This window comes from Pteropus medius, unplaced genomic scaffold, assembly GCF_902729225.1.
Source record: "Pteropus medius unplaced genomic scaffold, Ma_sr-lr_union100, whole genome shotgun sequence".
Classification (NCBI taxonomy): domain Eukaryota; kingdom Metazoa; phylum Chordata; class Mammalia; order Chiroptera; family Pteropodidae; genus Pteropus; species Pteropus medius.
In genome coordinates this window covers 10,254,594-10,277,377 of record NW_024344378.1, presented here as the reverse complement: position 1 = coordinate 10,277,377, position 22,784 = coordinate 10,254,594, and the positions used below count along the sequence as shown (strand labels likewise).

General features: G+C 41.8%; 1 protein-coding gene across 10 annotated transcripts in view; it reads right to left on the bottom strand.

Annotated features, from left to right (window-relative positions):
* ABLIM1 (actin binding LIM protein 1) overlaps nt 1–22,784 on the bottom strand; it is a 254,075-nt gene that overhangs the window by 101,330 nt on the left and 129,961 nt on the right. For all 10 annotated transcript variants that reach the window (XM_039871135.1, XM_039871143.1, XM_039871139.1 and 7 more), the window contains 2 exons: nt 12,322–12,505; nt 9,109–9,218 (listed from right to left, as the gene is read on the bottom strand). In XM_039871135.1, coding sequence (XP_039727069.1) covers nt 9,109–9,218; nt 12,322–12,505 — 294 coding nt within the window. The remainder of the gene's footprint in view (nt 1–9,108; nt 9,219–12,321; nt 12,506–22,784) is intronic.

Sequence of the window (22,784 nt, the reverse complement as noted above, 5' to 3'; positions counted from 1 at the left end):
CGACTTCAGACTTCCAAACTAACAATATCAAAAGCCCAGCTGGTGGAGGACAGGCCCAGCGGATCGCGGCACTGCCAGCCCCGCAATGTCAGTGCCCATCTGTCCCATGTGGTTGTTCAGCATCATTTCTGATGATGCGAACATCACAAGGATTGACCCAAGACTAAAAGTAGGATTCTTTTTTGACTGAAAATGCCAGCAGCACAGCAAGAGGAAGATGAGAAGTGATGGAAACAAAGCCCAGCACCACCCAATCAGGGGGTGCTCTCAGAAGAGACTAGGTCTCATGGAAGCCTTAAGGATATTGATATCTAACCATCATGAGTGAAAGGTCTGCCGCAGCTTCAGTATGCAGGGTGTTCCTGCCGTGGGGCCACCCCCAGGACAGGGCTGGTGACATCACATAGCACGTGGCTCTATCAGAAACTCCTCTGTGGCCTGGAGCAGTTCTCCTTTCTGGTTACAATGTATGACCCAGACAAGCCTTGCAAACATTGTTTGATCCCTGAGCCACCCCTCAAAAGGCAATCGTTATACATATTTCCACAGGAAGACAGAACTAATGTGACCGAAGCTCAAAGCCTGAGTTCTACTTTTGATACCTTTTCTGCACAGGGTTTGGAAACTTTGGGGTCAGACTTCTACTAGCAGGCTGTGCTCAAGTAGTCCTCTACTCAAGTTATGGCCAGCAGTGGAGAAGGAAGAGGGGTGAACAGAGGAAGGAAGAGCGGGAGAGCAAGCAAACGAGGGAGGAAGAAAGACGGGTGCCCCAGATGAAGGCTGATACCTGCAATTGTGTGGGGCTACTCAGTGGCGTCCATGCCACAGCCTGCCACGCTATGAGCTCGACCGAACACCAGCCCAACGGTTTCTAGGGGAGGTTTAGAAAAACTGGTAGCCACTGCTTTCAAGCAGAGTTCTAGCAAACCCCTCTTAAAATTGTACCAAGACCCAAAATAGGGACGTAAACAAATACTCATCTGTGCCTGTTCACAGCAGCACCATTCACAATAGCCAAATAGTGCACATGACCTAAACGTCCATTAAGAGATAAACAGATAAACAAATCGTGGTCTAGCCACACAATGGAATATTATTCAGCCATAAAAAGGAATGGAATACTGATAAACGCTGCAAGCTGGATAAACCTTGAAAACTCTGATGAGTGGAAGAAGCTGGAAACGAAAGACCACTTATGTATGACTCCACTTATATGACGTATCCGGAACAGGTAAATACATAGAAACAGGCAACAGAGCAAGGCCTGAGAGAAGGCGGGAATAGGGAGTAACTACTTATTGGGTGTGGGGTATCCTTTTGGAGTGCTGAAAATGTTTTGGAACTCGATAGAAGTGTTGGTTGTGCGACACTGTGATTGTGCCAAAATGTTCACTTTAAAGTGGTTAATTTTATGTTATGTGAACTTTCCCTAATTAAAAAAAAAATTGTACCAGGAAGCTTTATTCTTGCACCGATTTCCCTAATTTAGTTATAAACTGTAACTGGTAAGGAGCTTCATAATAAATCTTTAACTGGCTATGGTCACCCAGCATCATGGGCTCCTGCCAAAAAGGAAATCATGCTTGAATTCTATGTCAGTTTCTCAGATAGAGCAGTCCTTAGCAAACATTAGCTCAGTCACTCTCTTCCAAAGACAGGAAGGAGAAAAGGGGTAGAATGTCAGTTTCAGTACTTTCATCGTGTGACCAGTCACCTGATACCACATGGCTTAAGGTCATAGCAAGGGCAAACTGCAGTGAGACTTCAGTCTAGAATGGGCCTTTTATTTTGTAAAATTAACATTATGTTATTTTTAATGTACTTTGGTTTTAAAAAGGTGAAACATACATATGGTTAATTTTTTTTTTTTTCATAACCTAATTTCCTTTTCTTCCTGTTTCCCAGCCACTCCCTTCCTCCCTGCTGGAGACAAATACTAATAACAATTTCTTGATATCCTTCTGGGACAACTATAGGAATATATAACTACAGGTATACATAGCAGTCCTTTGAATAGCTAAATATTTACTGCTACTGAAAAATTAAAAATAAACTGAGGAATGACTTCTGTTTCAATCATTAAAATTCCAGTTTTACTGATAACTTGCTAGGTGTGGGTCTTATTACGTAAGAGGCGTAGCTAATGAAATGAAAACTGCAAATGACAAAATGCCATTAACTTTCCGTCCACTGAAAACACTTTTTATACACACTTTCACTTTTTTCCCATTACTTATACCCATTCCCTATAAATTAGAAAGTTTTCTTCCTGTCTCGTGACTGAGATAATAGATGTTCTGGTTACGTGAAAAGATGTGCCACTCTGGGGTCTTTATGCCTGACTCATAAATGTTATAGATTTCAGTCTGAAAAATCTGAATACTAATGTTCCTCTTTGCAACATACCTTGTTTCTCTGCAGTAAACCTCTGGCTACTGTGTAAATCCTAAATTCTCTCCACACCCCAATCTGTACCCAGGAGAGCAATACTAGACCTGCCACGCCAGGCTGGACCCCTGCCCCTCCAGGCCAGGGGCTGGCACTCTAAATGCCCAGAAAGGAGAGGCCTCCCTCCAAGCTCACACTCAAAGTTGGGGAAATACATTTCCTGACTTTTCTACTTAAAAACAAACAAACAAAAAACAAAAAACTTGTGATTCTGTAACCAATACATTTATCTGAAGCAATAACCTCTTCCCCTTTTATTAAATGAGAAAAGCTTATGAATAAGATATGAAAATGAAAGTTTAAATATGTCAATACACCTTTCCTCCCATGCACCCATGCAGTACCTATGCAATCTGACAAAACTTCTTCATTCAAGCAGCTGTCACAACTCAACATCGCAGCCCTGGCAGCTGAGATTTACTTCCTCAAAGGCTCTCCTGGGATGGCATCAATTCATTCACTAAATGAACATTTGTGCACTTGCTGTGTGCACGGCACTATTGATAAGGACAAAAAAAAAAAATACAGTCCTTGCTATTCAGCAGCTCATTGTCTGGTTAGAAAGATAAACATACAAAGCATTATGGCTACATGGTAATAACCGCCATCATAGAAATGCAAAGCACAGCTTTGGCATGGACACCTGTGAGCTGGCCCTGTTGCCAAGGGGCCTAAGCAAATGCAAGGCTTTCGGCCTTTTGTGTGACACTCAAAAGAATAATTGGTTTTTGATGAGAAGACGCGTGATCAAAATGTTATGGGAAAGAATATACAATTGTACATATGTCTATAGCACTTGGAGCAATATCCAGAAGAATGTACACCAAAATGTTGATGGACATGATGATGGAATTTCAGTGATTTTTATCTCCTTTGCACTTTTCTGTAATATTTGTATTATTTTACGATGAACACTTAAACTCATTTAAAAATAAGAGACTGTTATATTAGCCCTGTTTAGAGATAGAGATGGCTTTGATTCAATTTCCAGAATGATGATCTAGGCCTTTGTGTGCTAGACCTTGTATAAGAGAGGACGACAACAGGGTCCTGATATTTAATGAATTCATTATCTTGGTGGTGGAGGTGGACACACACAGAAACAATTTAAATGAAATGGGTCATGTACCAATGTTGGTTTTGTAGTTGTGACAAATGTATCGTAGTAATATATTATGATAAGAATTTGGCTGGTGCCTGGAGCATAGTAGGTGCTCGAAGAAATGTTTGTTGGAAGCGCAAATGACATCCTATAACTTTTTATGACATGGTCCTTTCATTCGTCTTCCTCATCTTTTCTCACAGCCATTACCTGTGCCCATAATTAGTGGTCTCCCTAATCCTGATCACCGATGCCAAATCACCGATTTTGCATACCACTACCGCTATTACCATCTTCATCTTTCTAGAACATTGGTCATCCTCTAACAGCTATCCTCAGGAGCTCCACATTGCCAGACCCCTCAGGGTCTTCTGAGACCTGGCTCCACCGCCTTATCTTCCCAGTTTCCCTTCTCAGGACATGGAACGGCAGAGCCTCTGTTCTGTTTGGGTTCCCCCTGCACTGCTTTTACAAGTGTCCCCTCCACGTTTACACTGACCTCCCATGCAGTGTCTTATTTAATCTCACAGCAGCACTTGGAAGCAGCTATTTTCCGATTTTTAGATGAGGGCACTGAGGTTATGTGACTTCAAATAACTTGCCCAAGGCTCCATGGCTAGGAAAAGGCAGGACCAGGATTCAAACCAGGAACTCTGAAATGGAGAGCCCACATTCTTAACCATTATGCTACGTCCTCTGCCTTCTTTCCTTTCTGATTCTTAGTATCTCTAAGCTCAAGTTCTAGTCTCGTAACTTCCTTAAAGAACAATGATTAGTTAATATACAGATGTGCTTACTAGATGTCATGACTCTTATATTAATCCTAATACTTTACTTATACAAATACTTATACTAATCCTTACAACAACCCATTGAGAAAGGAACTATCATGGCTTACCATTTTATAGGCAAAGAAGCAGAAACATAAAAAGATTGAGTTCTCAAGGCAACACAGCCTGTTAAGTGGTAGAACTGGGAATAGAACCAGCTATCAACCTGTCCAGAACCCATAATCTTTAGCAGTACCCTACCAAACCTCCTCTGCCGCCCTGTCCTACAGGAAGAATGTGTCTAAAGAAGGAGGAGCAGATCTGTTTTTGGAGACCCTGCCATAAAACACATCACTGTAAGTCAGACTTCAACAATCCATGGGCTATATGGGTGGGTGTGTTCCTGCCTTCGCTGGCTTTTATATTGGTGGAAAATATCAAATGAGCAAATAAAGACAGCTATCATCCACAGAAGAGTAAAGAGAGCAGAGTTACAAAAAGTAGGAACTGTTTACATAAAAATTCAGAAATTAATGCCTGAAGAGTAAGTTAGTATATTATAAGTATACAGCACTTTATTTACTCAGTTAACCCTACAAAGTACATATCTATTATGGTCCCACTTTACAGATGGGAAAATAGAGGATGGAGAGGTAAGGGGACCGCTAAGAAGTGTTAGATAATCACTACTCCACCTATTGTTAGGTGCCTCAGCAGATAAGTCCCACTCGACCGGCAAATGATGTTTTGAGAGAGAACATAAAAAGGAAAATTATCTTGCGACTCTTGAAAGCTATTGCACCAAATAGAAAAGTAAAATAATTGAGAAATTCTTCCTTCCTTTTGAAAACACGCACGTGACTCTTTATCTGAAATGATTTAAATTCAGTCCAAGTAGAGCTTTTGTCCTGAGACCTGCAGCAGTTCCAACGGCAGTCAGAACGGCAATGCTATACGGAGGTGAGAGAAGAGAAGAAGATGGGTTTGGGTGTATTTGCGTGTGGGTGTTCCTCACATCAATCCACCCAACCTACGCGCAATCAGACACTAGTCAGACGCCACTTGAAATGGAAAGAGTAATTGTAGACAGCAGCCCACTTCTGCTCAGTTACCTGAAATAGACAGGAGCCGCGTAGCAAATGACAATCCAACCTGATTCCCCATGCTCTAGGTTGTCACACACAGAGACTCCCCCTCACATGGCTCCTTAACCCAAGGAATCTGGTTCCTCAGTTACTGGCAAATACATGGACAATGGAGTGGAATTAAGCCTTAGAGGAGTGTCTGTAACCTCTGGTAGAGTCTACTGTCTTCTGGACATACATTTGTATTTCTAAAGTATGGATCAGCTAGACACGGGCAATTGATTTTTTGTTTTTATTGCTAGTGGATGTAGTGTAAGTAACGTTCATCACAACCCTGTGAGGTAACTTACTATCCTCTCCATGTTATAAAAGGTTTATTGCTTATTAAATTCAAATTGCATTAGACTGGATGCAGCAAGAGTTTTAATTAATTCAGGGGCAGTAATCCTTAATTGAAGTAGTTTGTTTCTATGAATAACTTCCTGATGGTTTCCATTCACCAAATCTTGCTACGACAGGGAGGCAACCGTGACAGGTAGAAAGTGCACATCCCTCGGAGGTGGGACGTGTGGACAAATCTGCAGACAAATCAGGTCACTGCTCCAAGGCCCAGCACGGCCATCTTTGAAAATGAGAGAGTGGTAGCAATGTTGTAAAATAAATATCAGGCATGGTGGCATGGCATTTGGAGCCAGAAAGCTGAGGTTTGTGTCCCAGCTCCGCCACTTACTATCTGTGCGATCTTGGGCACAATCATTTAACCTCTATGACTCTGCTTCTTCATCTGTGAAAACTACCACCCTACAGGGAATTAAATGAGTTAAAATTTTTAGAACGGTTACACAGTGCCTGATACACAAGGAGTACTATGGAAACGTTTGACAAAGAAAATAAAATAGATGTAAAGGTGAGCAGGATTATTGTAAGGTGGAAGGAAACACAGAGCCAAGTGCCTGTGACATCACAGGCATTTCGCTGGGAGTTCTCCCTAAATCACATGGCAGCCCCTGAGCGGCCAAAATAGAAACTGCATCTCTATCTAGTAAGCTCAAACTGAGACCATTTCGTGTAAATTACTCGGCGTCTGTTGGCTACTCTTCGCTTCCCTCCCTCTTAACGCTGTCTTCACCTGCTATTCGGTGATTATGGAAAACCAGCACAGCATGTGAAATAAAATCGCGGTTCAGAGGAGCAAACTCATTTCTGAAAGAACATTTCAAAGGAAAAAGAGGATCCTGGCTCTCCGATATAGTTCATCAACGCTGTGAACTTTATCGAAGAAGAGTTTCGGGTTTTTTTGCGTTTATTTAGGAAGCTTTGCTGACTTAATTTTGTTGTTGTTGTTTTTAAATAAGAATCAAAGTCACATCAGGATAGTTTTAAAGTACAAGGCAATTCTTCGAGAATTACAAATAACGACCGTTTCTTCTAATTTTGCTCCAGTGAATTTCAGAAACTTGCTGAAAATTCCCTTACTCTAGTATTTGCGTGCCTGCCTTGCCTGGGTGTTTTGCATGTGTGTATCTACATATAAGAGCTTTCTTCTTGACAGACACCCATACCCACATGCCCCACAAATGCTATTTGAGCACTTATCTAAATAGACAAGTACTTGTTGAGAATAACAACAAACTGATCAAAGCAGTGGCATAGAATTGGGATTTCACCCACTGGGAGCCAAGGAGAAAACATGATCTAAAAATTTGTACATAAACAATTATTATTACGTCTAGGTTGGAGATGTAATAAATATTTGAATATATGTTTTTTGCACTAAAATTTTTCATTATTTACATGCATAACATGTATGTCACATAAAAATAGAAAGTATAGATAAAGCAAAAGAGATGTTTAGTAAAAATCGGAATAACCATTTTGGAATGGCGGTGACCAGGAAATGGGTTCCCAAACTGCATGGATGGAGAGGGCTGGAAGCCTTTAAAAATATCCCACTTCTGCTTCTTAATCCAAACAATGAGGCGTATTAGATGAAACGAAAGAGAAAGCCCCAAACCAGGAGCCCGAAGACTTGCCTCAAACCTGACCTTATTTCCGGAAAGGCTGAGTATGCCCATGGGCCTCAATTTCCCCACTTGTCAAGAAAGACAGTTGGACTGGAAGACCTGCTGAAATCACAGAGTTTAAGGACACAGCCATTCCTATTATAGGCCTGTGGACATGATCCTCTGTCATATCTGTCATCCTCACCTGGGACTCACGAAATCTTTTATCTTAATGAGTCTAAAGAATTCCTCGAATGTTTTTGCTAATGTTCTTTCAAAGCAAGCCTTCCTTGCTTTGGAGGTGACTATTCCCACCCCAGGTCATCTTCCCAATGACTTGCTCGGGGCAGGGTAGGCAAGACAGTGAAGGACTCAAAATCCTACTTGAGGTCTGGGACTGTGTGCTGCTTTGTAGCCTCTGCTCTACCTAGGCTGCTAATAAGACCATCAGGGCATACACATCCTGATGTTAAGGATCAAGTCGTGTTGAGTGAGATATATTACCATTTATTTTCTTCTCTCCCAATGGTCAAAATCTAATTTCTATGCAAATGATTTCATCAGAACATTCTTATTTTTAACAGGTATCAGGATTCTTCGACTTTAACAGGAAGATTTGGAATCACTCTTATAAATTGCACAGAATTCCTCCGGAGCAGAAGTGCCTTGTCTCCTTCTTATGCGCTGAGACCAGCAGGGCTTAAAGGTATTTTTTTCCAGGTTTTCCGAGGACTAGCAAAATCCACGGAAGCCAAGGCAAACCTCTAGCCCACTTCCTAATAGCCCAGGAAGCAGGTCGAAGTAGAGTTTCCGTTCTTGGTGCCCATAGTTCAGAATACATCTCACTTGAAGTTTCTCTGGCCTACTCACTGTTATTTACTAGAAGAAACAGTGGCATTGGCCACTATTTTTATTTTGGGAAGGTTGGTTTTCTTTGGATTCCCACAGATTGGACAAGACCTTGTCATAAAGAATTACACATTCCACATATGTGTAGCTTATTCCCACGCTTGTTTCAGCTGTCTCCTTAGGGGTCACCTTTTAAGAGAAGTCCCCCCCCAATCCCATATAAATGAAGTCCCCTTACTCTTTTTCTTCCTACTTTTTCTCCACATAATACTTTTGAATGCATTGGTCTATCTGCTCCACTAGAAAGTAAGCTTGTTGAGGGTGCTGAGTTTGTTCTGGTCATGCTTACGTCACCAGTGTAAACAATACACATTGCAGGCACTTGAAAATTATCTGTCCAATGAATAAACATCAGAAACCATTCAGGTGAATAAAGAATATTTAAGGGTAAGACAGAATAAACAATTATTTAAGGAGAAGTATAAATCATCAGAGCTGCCCGAGGCACAGTGAGGACAGTTTTTTACCAATACAGAAATATCACCAAATGCTCTCACATAGCAACCTCCATGACTAAGGGACAGCATTTCTAATTTAAAGTTTTATAATTCTTTTTCCCTCATATACTGCCAAAATGCACAGGTGAATGTCCAGTTCTATCCGTCTTTTTGAAATAAGGAAGATCCTTCTCACTGCATGGGTTTTAGTCAAGGTTTTACGTTTTACAATTGAAAATACCTCATACAAGACGACTCTCGGCCCCAGCTAACAGAGTTTTGCAAAAAGGAAAGCACCTAAGCTACCTTTGAGCCATGAGGAACTCATGTCAACGGGTGGCTGGGGGCACTTACTGCTGGAGCAGGAGGCTTCGTTAGGGCTGGCGGACATCGGCTGGGCACAGAGTTGACAGAGGCAGTCTCTCCCATTGAATGTGACTCGGTCTCCGGGTGGAAACGGGCGCCTAGAGACAGAAAGACATTGCCCTCCAGATTATTCCAACCATTTCATTCCTTTCTTCATGCCTTCTCCTCGCTGTACTCTGACGCCAATTCACTTCTTGCAGGAGCCCCGGCCAAAATGTCTTAAGCCAGCCGGCCAGCTGGATATGGTCCAAACAAATAAACGTGCCTCATTTTGAGAAGAAGGGAGAACGCACTGCTTCTATGGGCAACCAGATAGTAAAAGGGAATGATTCACCTCCACTTACTAGTGGAGGGATGTTCCAACAAGTCACTCAGCAGGGCACACCGTAACATTTTCCATTTTCCAAATGAGAAATTCTTCATGTAAAAAAAAAAAACCATTTTAAATGCCATAAATTCCTATTCAAGCTTAAGGCCCTTCCCCAAGAGAACTGGTCACAGGTCAAGCATTAACTCTTTCAGTGCCCTAGACCTATGTGGTAAATTATGCTGAATTAGACTTTGTCCTGGACATCTGAATAGGTGACCTGAATGTATCACCGTGCTGGGACCCAGTCTCTTGTGGAGAAATACAACAATGCTGTAAATATCTGTTTAAAAAGTAGTATTAGCTTCTTATCAGGAAGATAATTTCCTTTCACACCAGACATCCATCAACAACAGTGCATTTTGCAAAAATACTGCCTTCTGCACGTATGTTATCAGCAGGCAGATAGCTTTTTAAAAAAAGGTCATTAATTAAGAGCCATATGACAGTTTCCACACCTACTTACTTGCAATTGGCCAATTTGTCAATAATCTTCATCGACATGAGTTTTTCGAATGTGTGATTGTGTCAACTGGAAATGGAAAACTCACAAGCAAAACATCCCCATACATCTGAGTCAGAGCAATAACCTAAGAAAAAAATTCGAGCTTCTTTCACAACTGCTATCCCTCCTTTAGGTTGCCCTTCGGCTGCCTAATGGTAGTAATTAACTGTAATCCACTCACAGGTCGTAAATCTAGACTTCAGTCAACTCCACAGATGTGCTCGCTGCCAGTCATCAAGTAGAATTTTAAACTCTTACGCCCCCAGATTTGAGAAGTTGTGAGTTGAGGTGGTCTCCTCTCCTCTCAGGGTGCTGTGCTGCTTTCCATCACTCAGATAAAACCCAGATTAAGTGACTTGCCTGGAGTGAACAGCTAGGAAGACCAGGTCATGGGCAGGTGCAGGTGACATCTGCCGACTCAGAACTTGCTCTGTGAGAAGGGCCTCGGGGAGTGAAGGGTTCATAGCGCAAGGAGCACAGGTTCTTTGCGTCTGATCAGGGCCAGGACTACCGTGAGGCCAGGAAGCACCCGGGGCACACACCAAAGAGGTTCTCGGGAGATGACCCTGGGCTGCATGACCCTGACAGTGAGAGCCCCCAGGACTCTCACTGGTCTCACCCTCGTCAAGGCATTGCCTCTGATCTGAGCTTACATGTTAGACTTGAATCCTATCTGGACCCATTATGGGACAAGCCGGAGTCCAGTTCTCAATGCAGGGCCCCGTCTTTTGAACTCTGAGTTTCGTTATTTCATAAACGACCCTTTTCAAGTAGTTTCCTATGTTCTCTGCCCACGCGGATTCGCTCCCTTCCGCTACTGGCACGCATGTGCGAGGTACAAAGAGAGCTGGATGTAGAATCAGAAAACCTGAGTTCCAATCTCAGCCTTGCAATGTTAACCCGGGAAAGTCTCTTAAACTCTGGGACTCGGAGTCACTTATACATGGGGACACTAATTCCTGACTGATGTCCCAGAATTGCTAAGAGGGTGAAATGAAATTCTACACGAATGCATCTGTCAACTGTGAAGGAGGCCTCCGATTCAGGTAGAATTACAGTCACTCGGCAGCTGTAGTGGCTGTAGCAACAATGAGCACCTCCTGCTGGCTCAAATGTCCAAGGACAGAGCCATTGCCCATACATGTTTGTCCACTGCTACTGGCTTTGAAACAATAATCTCTCAGGGCCAAGGTCAGGAGGGAGGGCTGTTGGAATTCATCTGGGCCAGGGCCTACAACCTGGCTGAGTCACATCACATTTGGGAACCCTCCAGAAACTATTAAATAAGCATGAGAGTTTTGGGGGAGAGAAGTCTAGAAATGGCTATTTTTAAAAAAGACACTCCCCCAAAAGAGTCCAGTGATCATCCAGGTTTGGGGAACTGTTCGTATCTAGTCCGCAGCCTCTCATTTTACAGACGAGACAACTGCCTTGGAAAAGTTAATTTTGTAAGTCTCAAGTCAGCATGGGATAGAGCAGGACCTTAGGTCTCCTGAACGCCAGCCCAGAGCTTTGAATCAACCCGAAACAGGAGAGGTCAGAAACTCTGTTTTTGATTAAATATGAGAAAATTTTCATCTTGTTAATGCAAAATTTTAAATTATGATTTTAAAAAATGTATTGACAAATGGGCTAATCACTATAACAATTATTAAAATAAGTACATTATGAATATTTCCTCCATATCTTATTATGATTCATCTATCAGTATCGCCTTGTTAATTAATTACATAAAATTAAATGTACCCTTCTAGAGTTTATACCTCTCTGGCCCAGAAACATGAAATGCTGAAAAAGAAAACAAAACACCTTCTCTGAACTGCAGCTTTTAGAAAGGCAGAATACCATGGAGCCTAGAACAATCACCGCCATTCCAACAGCCATGGGATTGGCCGATTAGAACTGATCAATAAAGGCTGGTGAATCTCCCCATTACAGGAATCAATCTCAATTTAAGTTCTATAATGTGTAGCACTCAAAGCACAGCAATAAATGCACAGCTTCCCACTCCTTGTTCACCTCCAAATAAGCTTTATCTTGTGAAGCAGTCACGCCCTTTCCTCCCAACGTTTCACTGCTCAAAAGGTTTCGCATCTAGAGCTGCTCTCAGACTTGGTTTCAGACCACTTAACATCAGTCATCTTATCGAATGGAGGACATCATAAATTACTTTTTGACTAAGGCTGATAATACAGTAGAAAGATAAAGAAAACTAAGGACACCTAAGAAAAGAATAGTTTAAGACTAAGTACAACTCAAGACTAAAGGTGTACATCCCAAGCTTTGACAGCAGAAGCCAGCATTTCTCCGTTGGGAAGCCCTCACTTACTTGCAGATAGTACAAGCAAAGCAGTTGGGGTGGTAGGTCTTGCCCAGGGCAGTCACCACCTCTCCTTCCACGAACTCCCCACATCCGTGGCAGCGTGTCCCATACATCCGCTGGTAGTCCAGGGTGCAAAGATACTCCCCGTTCTTTATGAAGAAGCCACCTTGCGCCAGGTCACAGCCACACACTGTAGAAAGACAAGTTCACATCTGGTCATCATCTGCCAAGCTGCTGGGCAGCAGCTGCCTTCCACTGCATGCTGTTAACTTACTCTGTGATCTCAGTGGTTAGGGGAGGGGACTGGCACAAAGAGCTATTTATTGTTGGGCTCTGATTTCTCTCTTGCCTCCCTCCCCTTTTGTTTCCCTTCCCTTGGGAGCTATGCAATATCTCATACAAGTAAAATCCACTGGCCAGGTCTCAATGACTTTTGTGGTATGTCTAAGATGCAGAGATAATCAAATAGTCTTTGATGGAAAGCTACCCATGGTTCAGGCTGTCTCAAATATGAACAAGGCGGTCGCTGGCAGTGCTATTTAGGAAAGGTAGCCACTGCTTGCCTACATAACTGCTTGGTTTGGGCCAACATTGTTACTGAACTGAGTAATAAATTCCCACTATACCAAAAGCAGTAGCCGAAATGTCCAATGTCTATTTTTTCACACTCTGGAAATACTCTCCCCGTAGCTATGAAAAATTCAGATGTTTAATTTTCTCTTTGTGCAGTAAATAGGATAAGCCAATTATTTATATATTATAGAGAGACAGAGACAAAAATGAACAGAGCAAAAGAGGAAAGAAAAGGGAACTTGTCCAAGATAAAATTATCGTTCAGGACCTCAGTGCATGCAAAAGAGGATGCTTTTGTTGTGTCTGTATTTTGGTGCTTCTTTCTGAACTGTGCAGCTTTGGATGATGGAGATGGTTCAGAGAAGATGGACCTGGGATGCCTGGGGCTTGGGCCTGTTCTCTGACAAGGCCAGAGGAGGGCACAGCCACTTGTCCAAAAACGAAGCCTAACGCAGCCCCTGAGCGTAAGGATTTTTACTGCCAAAGGGCTGGGAAGCAGCAGCTAAAGCTGAAAACTCTCGATCCCCAGCGTTGGGTGGCTCCTAGACAGTCAAGGATCTTAGGCAAAGGAGCCAGGAGGATTCTTCTTGATTATTCCGGCAAGCGGCTGGAATCAGCCCTCAGTGGGGGCTGAGAGGAGGTGAGTTCAGTCACTAAATTGCTTGGCTAAAGACCTACTAAAACTCTTCCAAGGTTCCTCTGATTAGTTCCCATGACTCGTTAATGCACCTAGATGAACCAGTATTGATTACAGTAAGATTCTGACTGAGGCAACTACTCCCCCGCCCTCAGTAAGCGGTCTTTACTAATTCTATTGAAGGTATTCAAGGGGACACAGAACCTATAAACTAGCTTCCACTGTGGATTCGTCAGTCTTTGTTTAGATCCACACTCCAAAGCTATGACCTCGTTCTTTACAATTTACAATCAAGTAACCCAAGATGATGGCCTGAGTCCATCACGCCTGAAAATGACCACCCTATAAATACTACTGTGATCACATTACCTGGAAAACAGCTCGTTCACCACCTGCTGCCTCCTCTAACCTGCCAGCACCCCCACTGTTCTCACACCTGCTTCTTCCTTACGCATGGGTCCTGCAGGTTGAGGGAACGAATGCAAGAATAGACTAACCTCCCTGTGACTGCAAATTCCTTCAACAGCAACAACCACAGTCCTGGGGGTCACAGAACACCTGAGAGACTTTTCTTCAATATTCTCCTATGTACATATCTTATTTTCCCACACACTGACAAAGTGCTTTATGGGTAAGAGTTCTCGTCTTCACTTCTTTAGATTCTTCTTCGGGAACCTTCAACCACGGTATCTAAGGTAATACTGGGAACACAATTTTTGAATTAAGTTGACTCCAGCCTCAAACTTGGCGAGTTCCCCCAGATTTCAACCCTTCATGACATCGGCAGTTCTGATGACCCACTTGCTCTTCCAATCTTGGGTATTTCTCACAGCCATGAGAAGTGACAAATTAATGTGTTTGGGCTACTAGTAATTCCCTTTATTCTTTCCTCCGTTCACCTACAGGATGTTTTAAAATGTACGGATCCTTATAAAAAGATCTCGTGGCAACAGGGTAATTTTAGGCTAATACAGATTGTGGACACAGCTTCAAAACTAAGTGTTTTATAAATTTCTTGTATTTGCTGCTTCCTTAGGTGAAGGCTTTTTAGTTTACGTGGTTTTTGCAAAATTGACATACACTCTCCTTTATTAATAAAGTCCTAGTTTATCTGAACCTAAAAAAAAAAGAAAAAGACTTTGTAACTACTGTTGGGAGAAGTCAAATGCCACTATACTCTGCCCCTTTGCAATTTGATTTGGTCTAGTCCTTAAATTCAAAGCAGTAGCCCATATGGCTTACCAAATTGTATTGTTTCTGGTCTTTTATACACAGGAAAACCAGCATTTGGAGAAAGACTCACAGAGGCAGGGTCATGAAAGGCGTAATAAGCAGCGAGAAGGGAAGTCCTTGCTGCCGATGCCTAAGATATTTAGCATTATTACGTTTCCTAAGAATGGACTGGCTGCGACACAATTTCAGACTCTTCCCTCTTTGCTGCTCTAGGCTTTCCTTGCCCGTTCCTCCTCCTCTTGCTCCTCTGACCACAACTTCTCAGTCTCCTCAGCCAGACCCTTCAACACAGGTGGCCCCCACAAACACCATCTCCTTCTCCTATGATCTGCAGCCCCCTGGGAACAGACCTCACCCATTCTCATAGTTTCAACTATGACTTTGTGCAAAGGATCAATGTCTCTATCTGTGATGCCTTTCTCGAGCTTTAGACCCCACCTTTTAGCTGTCCCGTAGGCACAGACAGCATCTCAAATCTGGCATTTAAAAAAAAACCACCACCCTATCCTTTCAGCTTCTCTGTCATCCCCTCTATAACTTTCTGCTATTCTTCTTCTATCCCCTCTTTTAATAGAATGGTAGCACTGTTCATTCTGTCATTCTTACACCGAAATTTCCGATTGGCCACTAAATCGAATCCATTTTCTCCACAAAACGTGTCTTTGATCATTCATTCCTTCCTCCACCTTCTCGCCATCACTACTCAGATCCCAGCCTGCAGCATCTCTCTTCTGTAACAAAACAACTTTATTATGTTTCTCAGAGAGGGATTAGAGGAGGAGAGGAGAGAGGAGGGAGGAGGAGGAGGAGAAGAGAGAGAAAGCAAGCTCGTATAACAAAACAAACAAACAAAACAAGCAAACCTCCCCCTAAACATGGAAACAAACTGAATTTCCATCAGTAGAGCAATAGTTAAATAAATTACAGTATGTATGGTCTACGGAGCTAGTATTAAAGAGGGTAGATTAGATCAATATCTACCACCCAGAGGCCTGTCCATGATGTATCGTTAACAGAAAGGAACAAATGTCACAGAGTAAAGAATTTTAATAATCCTATTTTTGAAAAGTCTGCTTATGTTTTTATGGACAAGGAAATGTGAGTAAACACAAATGTAGGGTTATTAAATTGCTTATCTCAAGAGGATGAAGAATGAATGTTTCTTCATGTACCTACGTGTCAGCTCACTTTTTAAAAATGTGTAACCGTGGTAAAATAAACACAGCATAAAATTTACCGTTGTAACCAATTTTAAGTGTACGGCTTGGTGGCCCTAAGTGCATTCACCTTGTTATGCTACCAACACCATCGTCCATCCACAGAACATTTTTCGTCTTGCAAAACTGAAACTCTATACCCATTAACCAATAACTCCCCATTGCCTCTTTTCCCCAGCCTCTGGAAAGCACCATTCTACTGTGTCTCCCTGAATTTGACTACTTGGGTACCTCATATAAGTGGAAGCTCACTTTAATAACAAGATGTTAAGAAAAATTATCCAAAACTTGTAAAGGAGGTAAGGGAGAGAAGCATGTTCTTGCAACAGCAGAGTGGGGTATGAACAGCTCACACAAGGATGATCTCATTACCCAGAGGGGCTGGATCTGGGTTGGATGGGTTCTTTACCACTGACTGAAGGCCCAGAGTTTGAAAGTTAATGGTAATTTAAAGACTCCTGCCCACTAGAGATGCAGAGGATTTCCATCCTGTTTTACTGTCTCGTTGGACCGCTCATCAGTTTATACCTAACCCTGGCATCTCATCCCGATGCACTTTCCTGAATGCCTTTCCAGCTCATTCTTTCAGTTCTCCTCCAAACCAGCTTTAACATCCTGCTGGCTCCCTCATTAACGAGTTGCATAAATCTTTGATACATGTTCGTTCTATACCTGCATGAGTATTATAGATTTAACTTTTGAAAAAAATGCTTTGACGAAGGGGTTACTCTTTTTAACCAAAAATATCTAACAGTGAACATTTAAAAGATTTTTTTTTTTAAGGCTCTGGTCTGTTTTATATTAACAGCTTAGGGAGTAATTTTAACTGATGGTACAAAGCACAACTTTCACATCCAAATGATCACAAAACCTCAATTAGCAAGGTCGAACTTCAGTAGATTTTTAGATTTTAAAAAATAGTTAGATTTTTAAGGTAGCGTGTTCATTTTGTCTTTGCTTTATTTGAAAATTAACATGCCCAAGGAAAGACATAGATTCCTTTTATTTAAAAAAAAAAAAATAGAGCTGCCAGTGAAAGAGATGAATTGCTTTCTTCTCGATGATAAATTATTTAAAACATTCCCTACTCAAGGCCCCTCTGGACCTTGATGCTTTGCCATCACGAAGGCACGGCTACGAACAGCCGTACACCTTGTAGATGTTAGTTTCCTGAATTCATTCTCTGCGAGCCACCAAATACTATTAACTAGTTAAGTAGGAATGTGTACATCTAAGCGATTTTATATAAAAGTTGTAAAATTAGTAACAGGCACATTTCAAAATCTTGAATCCTAAAAAAAAAAAAAAAAGTTGTTGCCTGTGTTATAAAAATACCATGGAACAGGAGGGGAACAAAGTATGGAGGCGTCAAATAAGGGTGAAAACAGAACAGTATTTTAGGGGCATGAACAGTGCTGCAGTAGCAACTATTTCTTCAACCTTCTAAAAACAGCAGTTAACATTTTATGTTGCAACTAATTCATGTCAGTGACATTCCATCTGCCTGTCGAGTAGTTCATACTGCCAAAAATTTAGGAGAACAGGTGATACTTACAACTCTGCCCAAAGGTGGGTTTGGGGGTAAAACGTGAAAGACATTTATTTATTTATTTATTTTTCATTCATATCAGTAGACTGAACGTCCCTGATGCGTGGCCACGCTCGTTTGAGTTTTAATCAGTTCATACCAGCAAGAGAGGTAGGGAGGGAGGGGTGTTAAGCAAATGTGATCGATGTTTTCAGTTTAGTTTTGAGCAACATGATGTTTTAATAGGTGGCCAGGAGCCCGAGGTGGCTCCTTTCTTCTCTTTTCTAGGGTAGGTGCCTGTTTTTCGGTCCGGCACTCTGCCAGCCAGTTGGCCCATCACAGAGAAGTGGAGGCCCGCATGACTGGAACTGGGGTCATACCGGTTCATTTCTTGTCATAAAGGCCCTGTGCTCTAGAGGTGCCGCTCCACCCTGCCTGGGCCAGCACCATCCGGGCCTCCACGTGGGTCCCCAGGCTCTGAGCTGGCGGTGGCACAGGCGCAGGGCGTGGGGCTCTGAAACGCTCACTGGCACATTAGCACTGTGATTATCAAACACTTCCCATCCTCTTGCTCCATCCTCTACTCCAACTAAACGTTAAAGAACTTCATTTCATCTGAAATGTTATTCTATTTATTTCCTCAAACCCTGTCTTTACAGGAAGTACAAAGGCAGACTTTGACAGAGTGTCTTCCCAAACCACCAGCAACTCCATCAGGGTGTGGATCTTACTGAATCAGTTTTCGCTCTGAAGCCCAGAACAGTGTGTTTGAAAGTATCATGCTCTGAAGCTCAAAAGTACTACCCGCTGTAGCCCAGAGCTCAAAATAGCTGAACAGAGACTCATAAACAATTATGTGAGGAGGCAGCTTCCCACCAGAAATAACTATTTGCTAATGTATCATCCTAGAAACAAATACTAACCCTTGAAAACCATATTGAAATAGTTTTTCACATTAACTTCTAAATGCCCATCAAAATCAATGATCATTTCTGGGAAAGAAGATGCTTAGAAGTCCAGATGGCAAATATGGGCCCCCCAAGCAATGGTTGCATTTAATTCAGAGTTCAAATTTACAAGAATAAGAGAACTAGTTGAAAGGGAATCATTTTGGAATTTCTTTTATTAATAAAATCTTCAACCATGTAGTAAGTTTGTTTTTAACACTAGCAAAACTTGCTGTGCAAATAATATTGATTATAACCAGCTCGAATAACAAAAACATCATCCAGAATAAGATCTCTCACACAATGTATCTTTGTTTTTGTGCCTTCTAAGATTTGGCCCATAACATGAAACAAGTATTAAAGTCTTCCATGCTAGCACAGATTACTTTAATAATCAGCAATATCAAGCATAAGGGCTGAAAATGTGCACAAGGGAGAAAAGGAAGGCTGGCCATGCCTCAGAGGACCTTGCGTACCTCAGGTAAGCCTATCTCAAACCAGGCCACACGTCTGACTTTTGGGCCCACAGGCAGATTTTATTAAGATCTATATTCCCATTGTATTGTGTTCATTTTTCTTACGACTGCCTCAGTTTTACCTATCATTTTTTTGGTCTATCTTTTAAATCATTCAAATGAATGTTTTTCTCTTCAAAAAGCTAAGAATTGATCTACCATATGATCCAGCAATCCCTCTACTGGGTATTTACCCCGAAGACTTGAAAACCCACATCCAAAAAGATATTTGTATACCGATGTTCATAGCAGCATTACTCAGTGGCCAGGACATGGAAGCAACCAAAGTGTCCTGTGATAGATGATAGGATAAAGAAGCTGTGGTACATATGTACAATGGAATAGTACTCAGCCATAAGAAGAGATGAAATACTGACATTTACGACAACATGGATGGACCCCGAGATAATCATGCTGGGCGAAATAAGCCAGACAGAAAAAGTTGAAAATCACATGACATCACTTATATGCGGGATATAAACCTAAAAGCAACAAACAAGCAGGACAAACAAACATAGACTCATGGACATGGACAACAGACTAGTGGTTACCAGAGGGTAGAGAAGTGGGGAGGGAGGTGGTAGATGGGATCAGAGGGGTCAAATATGTGGTGACAGAAAGAAATCTAACTATGGGAGGTGAACATGCAGTGTAAATATATATATGCCTTACTGTTAAAGTGTACAGCTGAAACTTATTGGATTTCGTTAACCAATGTCACCATAAAAATAAATTAATTAAAAAATAATAAATATGTAATAAAAATAAATAAAATAAAATGAACGTTTTTCGAAGACAATAAAAAAATCTATATTCTCTCCAATTCCTTTCTCCTTTTCAGTCCCCAGAAAGAGCTGCGTCACGTATCTTTGCCTGTTATGAACTTCCAGGCACCAAGGAGACAGCCTCCGTGACATTGCACGTGTGTGCCCATACACTGACCCTAGAGAAAATGGACGAAGATGCAGATGCATTGCTATTTTTGCCAGAAACCACAGAAAGCAGTGAGCATGGGGTCTATTAACCCTCCGAATTGGCTCTTTCCCTCTAGCTTCTCCCCTGCACACTCCCAAACAAGATATCGCTTTTACCTAGTGGTTCTCTTTCTCTGTTCTGCCAAATGCTTTGACTTTCTGGTTGAGGCCCCACTTCTTCCAAATGTTCATGTCATCGTTCCTGAAGACGAGCACTTTGCTCCAGTCTTCCCATCCCCCTGTCGGACGGACACCCACCTCACCTCCTGCTGACTCCATCCCTACCTGGCCTCCCTGGCTTCACTCAGATTTGACCTCCTGATGAAGCTGACAGCTTCCTCCAAGTCCTCCCAGCTCCAGTTCCTCAGGGCTCAGAATAATTATTGACATTTACTCACGCATAATATACGTTGTCTTGTACCTGATACCGCCATTGTGATCTTCTCCTTCTCTCAATGCAAGTTTACTGAAGGCAGAGATCACTTCTTACACTGTATCATTCATAATACTTAGACAGATGGCATATACTTGTCCCTTCCCGGTGATTCCATATTGCTTTAAACCAGGCTGGTGTCTCAACAGTGTGGGCGGAGCCAAGTTCCTTTGGCTCCGGCATAAGGAAAGGGCCTTCGGGCATGACTTCGAGCCAGCAGTCCTGTCTTTGCTTCTGAAAGTACCTAATTGGCATAAGACAGTGGTAACTCCACCCCTCCCAACTTCTCCAGGCTTTTAAGACTGAACTTCCTTAGCCACTGAAACTGACCCAAACTTGGCAACTCAAGAGATGACTTCGGTTCCCGGGTGCGGTGCATAGGGTCGGACAACACTCTCTACTTTCTGTTTAGCAATCCCAAGGAGGCCCTGGTGACAGAGAATAAGGCTGTGACTGGTTGCGTGTTTTAACGATTTAAGGTGCATGAAAAGAAACTGGAATGGGATATCAGGGCAGCAACGGGAGTAATAAAAGGGCTGGGAGAGAACACTGAAGAAAAAATCAAGTAGATGGGATTGGGATCAGACCAAAGCAAAAGCGGTCAAGGTAATAATAGTCTTCGAGTGCACGGTGGTTATTTTAAGAAAATCGATAATCAGCCCTTTTCCATCTAAGGAGGATAAAATGGGGAAAAGTTTGTTTTACATGTACCAAGAGATAGAGGTGAGATAAGCTTATGGCTATAATCACAGAGGTGATTACAAATGGGAACAGGCTTCCGAAAGAGGCTGTTCCATATTCACGGTTAGGAAATATTTATGAGAGAATAAATGGCCTTTCTATCCGGGACAGCGAGCATCCTTATCCTTTTGGATACAGACAACATGTTACTGTTACTTTCCTGATCTATATATTTAGGTCAAATCACAGGGATTATATTGCAATGAAAAGAATACCAAATTCATCATTTTACCACCATCCAAAGTTCCATTTTGGAATTGAGATATAAACAAAGAGTTAGTTCTTTTAGCATATAAATTAGACAATACAATTTTACTTTTTTAAAAAACCATCTGAACACAGAAAACCCTTAATCTTATATTCAACCCCCCAATTTTCACCCATTTTCCTCCATAAAAACCCCTGCATTTTATAAATGCACATATTCTACATGGAATGATCTTGACCTGGTAAACATCTTACAAACACTAAGATGGTAAAATGGACAGTGATCTTGGAGGCGGGATGTTTTCCCTAAGCTCCTTCACAGAACCCAACCTTTAAAGACTAATTCTTGAAAAATAGATTGCAATTCATTGACATTAGTAGAAGTTGTAACCTGAATATTTTTAGTAGTTTTAGATAAACGCTTTAAAAATAATTTTGATGTTTATGGCTCTCTTGATGACTTGACTATTACAGAGGCCAAGAGATCTTTAAAACTATCAAAAGGTAGCATTTTCCACATTTTCTACACATAGTTAAGACTTCCATTGCTAAGTGACAACAGTCTCTATTAAAATGTAATCCTATGTGAGGATTTCTGCCAATCCAATGCTACCTCGAGGGTACAGTTTACGTGACCTGATTTTTAAAATTTTCCACAGATACTCAATGTTCAGAATTCTTTTTAAAACTATTAGGTTATAAGTGACATAAAACACTAATTCCACTTTTGGAAAGGAATATAGTTACTATAATCAATGTTTAAAGTACCATCTTTCAAATGACAACGGGAACATTATGATCCCATTCATTTCTGATAGAAAATTGTTTGCCCAAATAAAGGCCAATGTCGACTCTAGCCACACCCCTGTCTTTACTACCTACTGTCTTGAACAAGCGGCACTTACCCCTGACCACAACTAGCAGGCTTCTCCGTTTCAGTCCTGGGAAAATTACATTTTCTGGAGCATCCATGTTTTATCCTATCTTGTTAATATCCCCAGATGTAGGTGATCACTACAGCCTCTGACCACTCACCTCCACCTGTCCTGCTACCAGCAATGTTTCCACTAGTGAGCATACTTCTTGCCACCAGATCACAGATTTCAGGGGTAGGTACCATGTCATATATAGCTCTGACCCTCCATAGCCTAGCACAGTGAATGGACAGATGTTAGATGTTCCATGAACATTTCACATTTGGCCTTCATCTGAAGGGCATCAAGTGTCAAAATTTCTAGGTTGATTTATGCAAAAATTAAGTTCCTTAAAATATATATATATATAAATCTACTTTTAGAATAATTAAGTCCATTTAGTTGACTTTTCTTACTAGGAGAAATTAAGTGATTATTGTGTTTTCATCCTTTATCTGTCAGCTTAAACTTCTCTTCCTGGAGAGGTGCTGGGAGTGGGGGAGGGGAGTCTTTCCTGCCCACCTGCCCCTCCTCCCACCACAGACACACC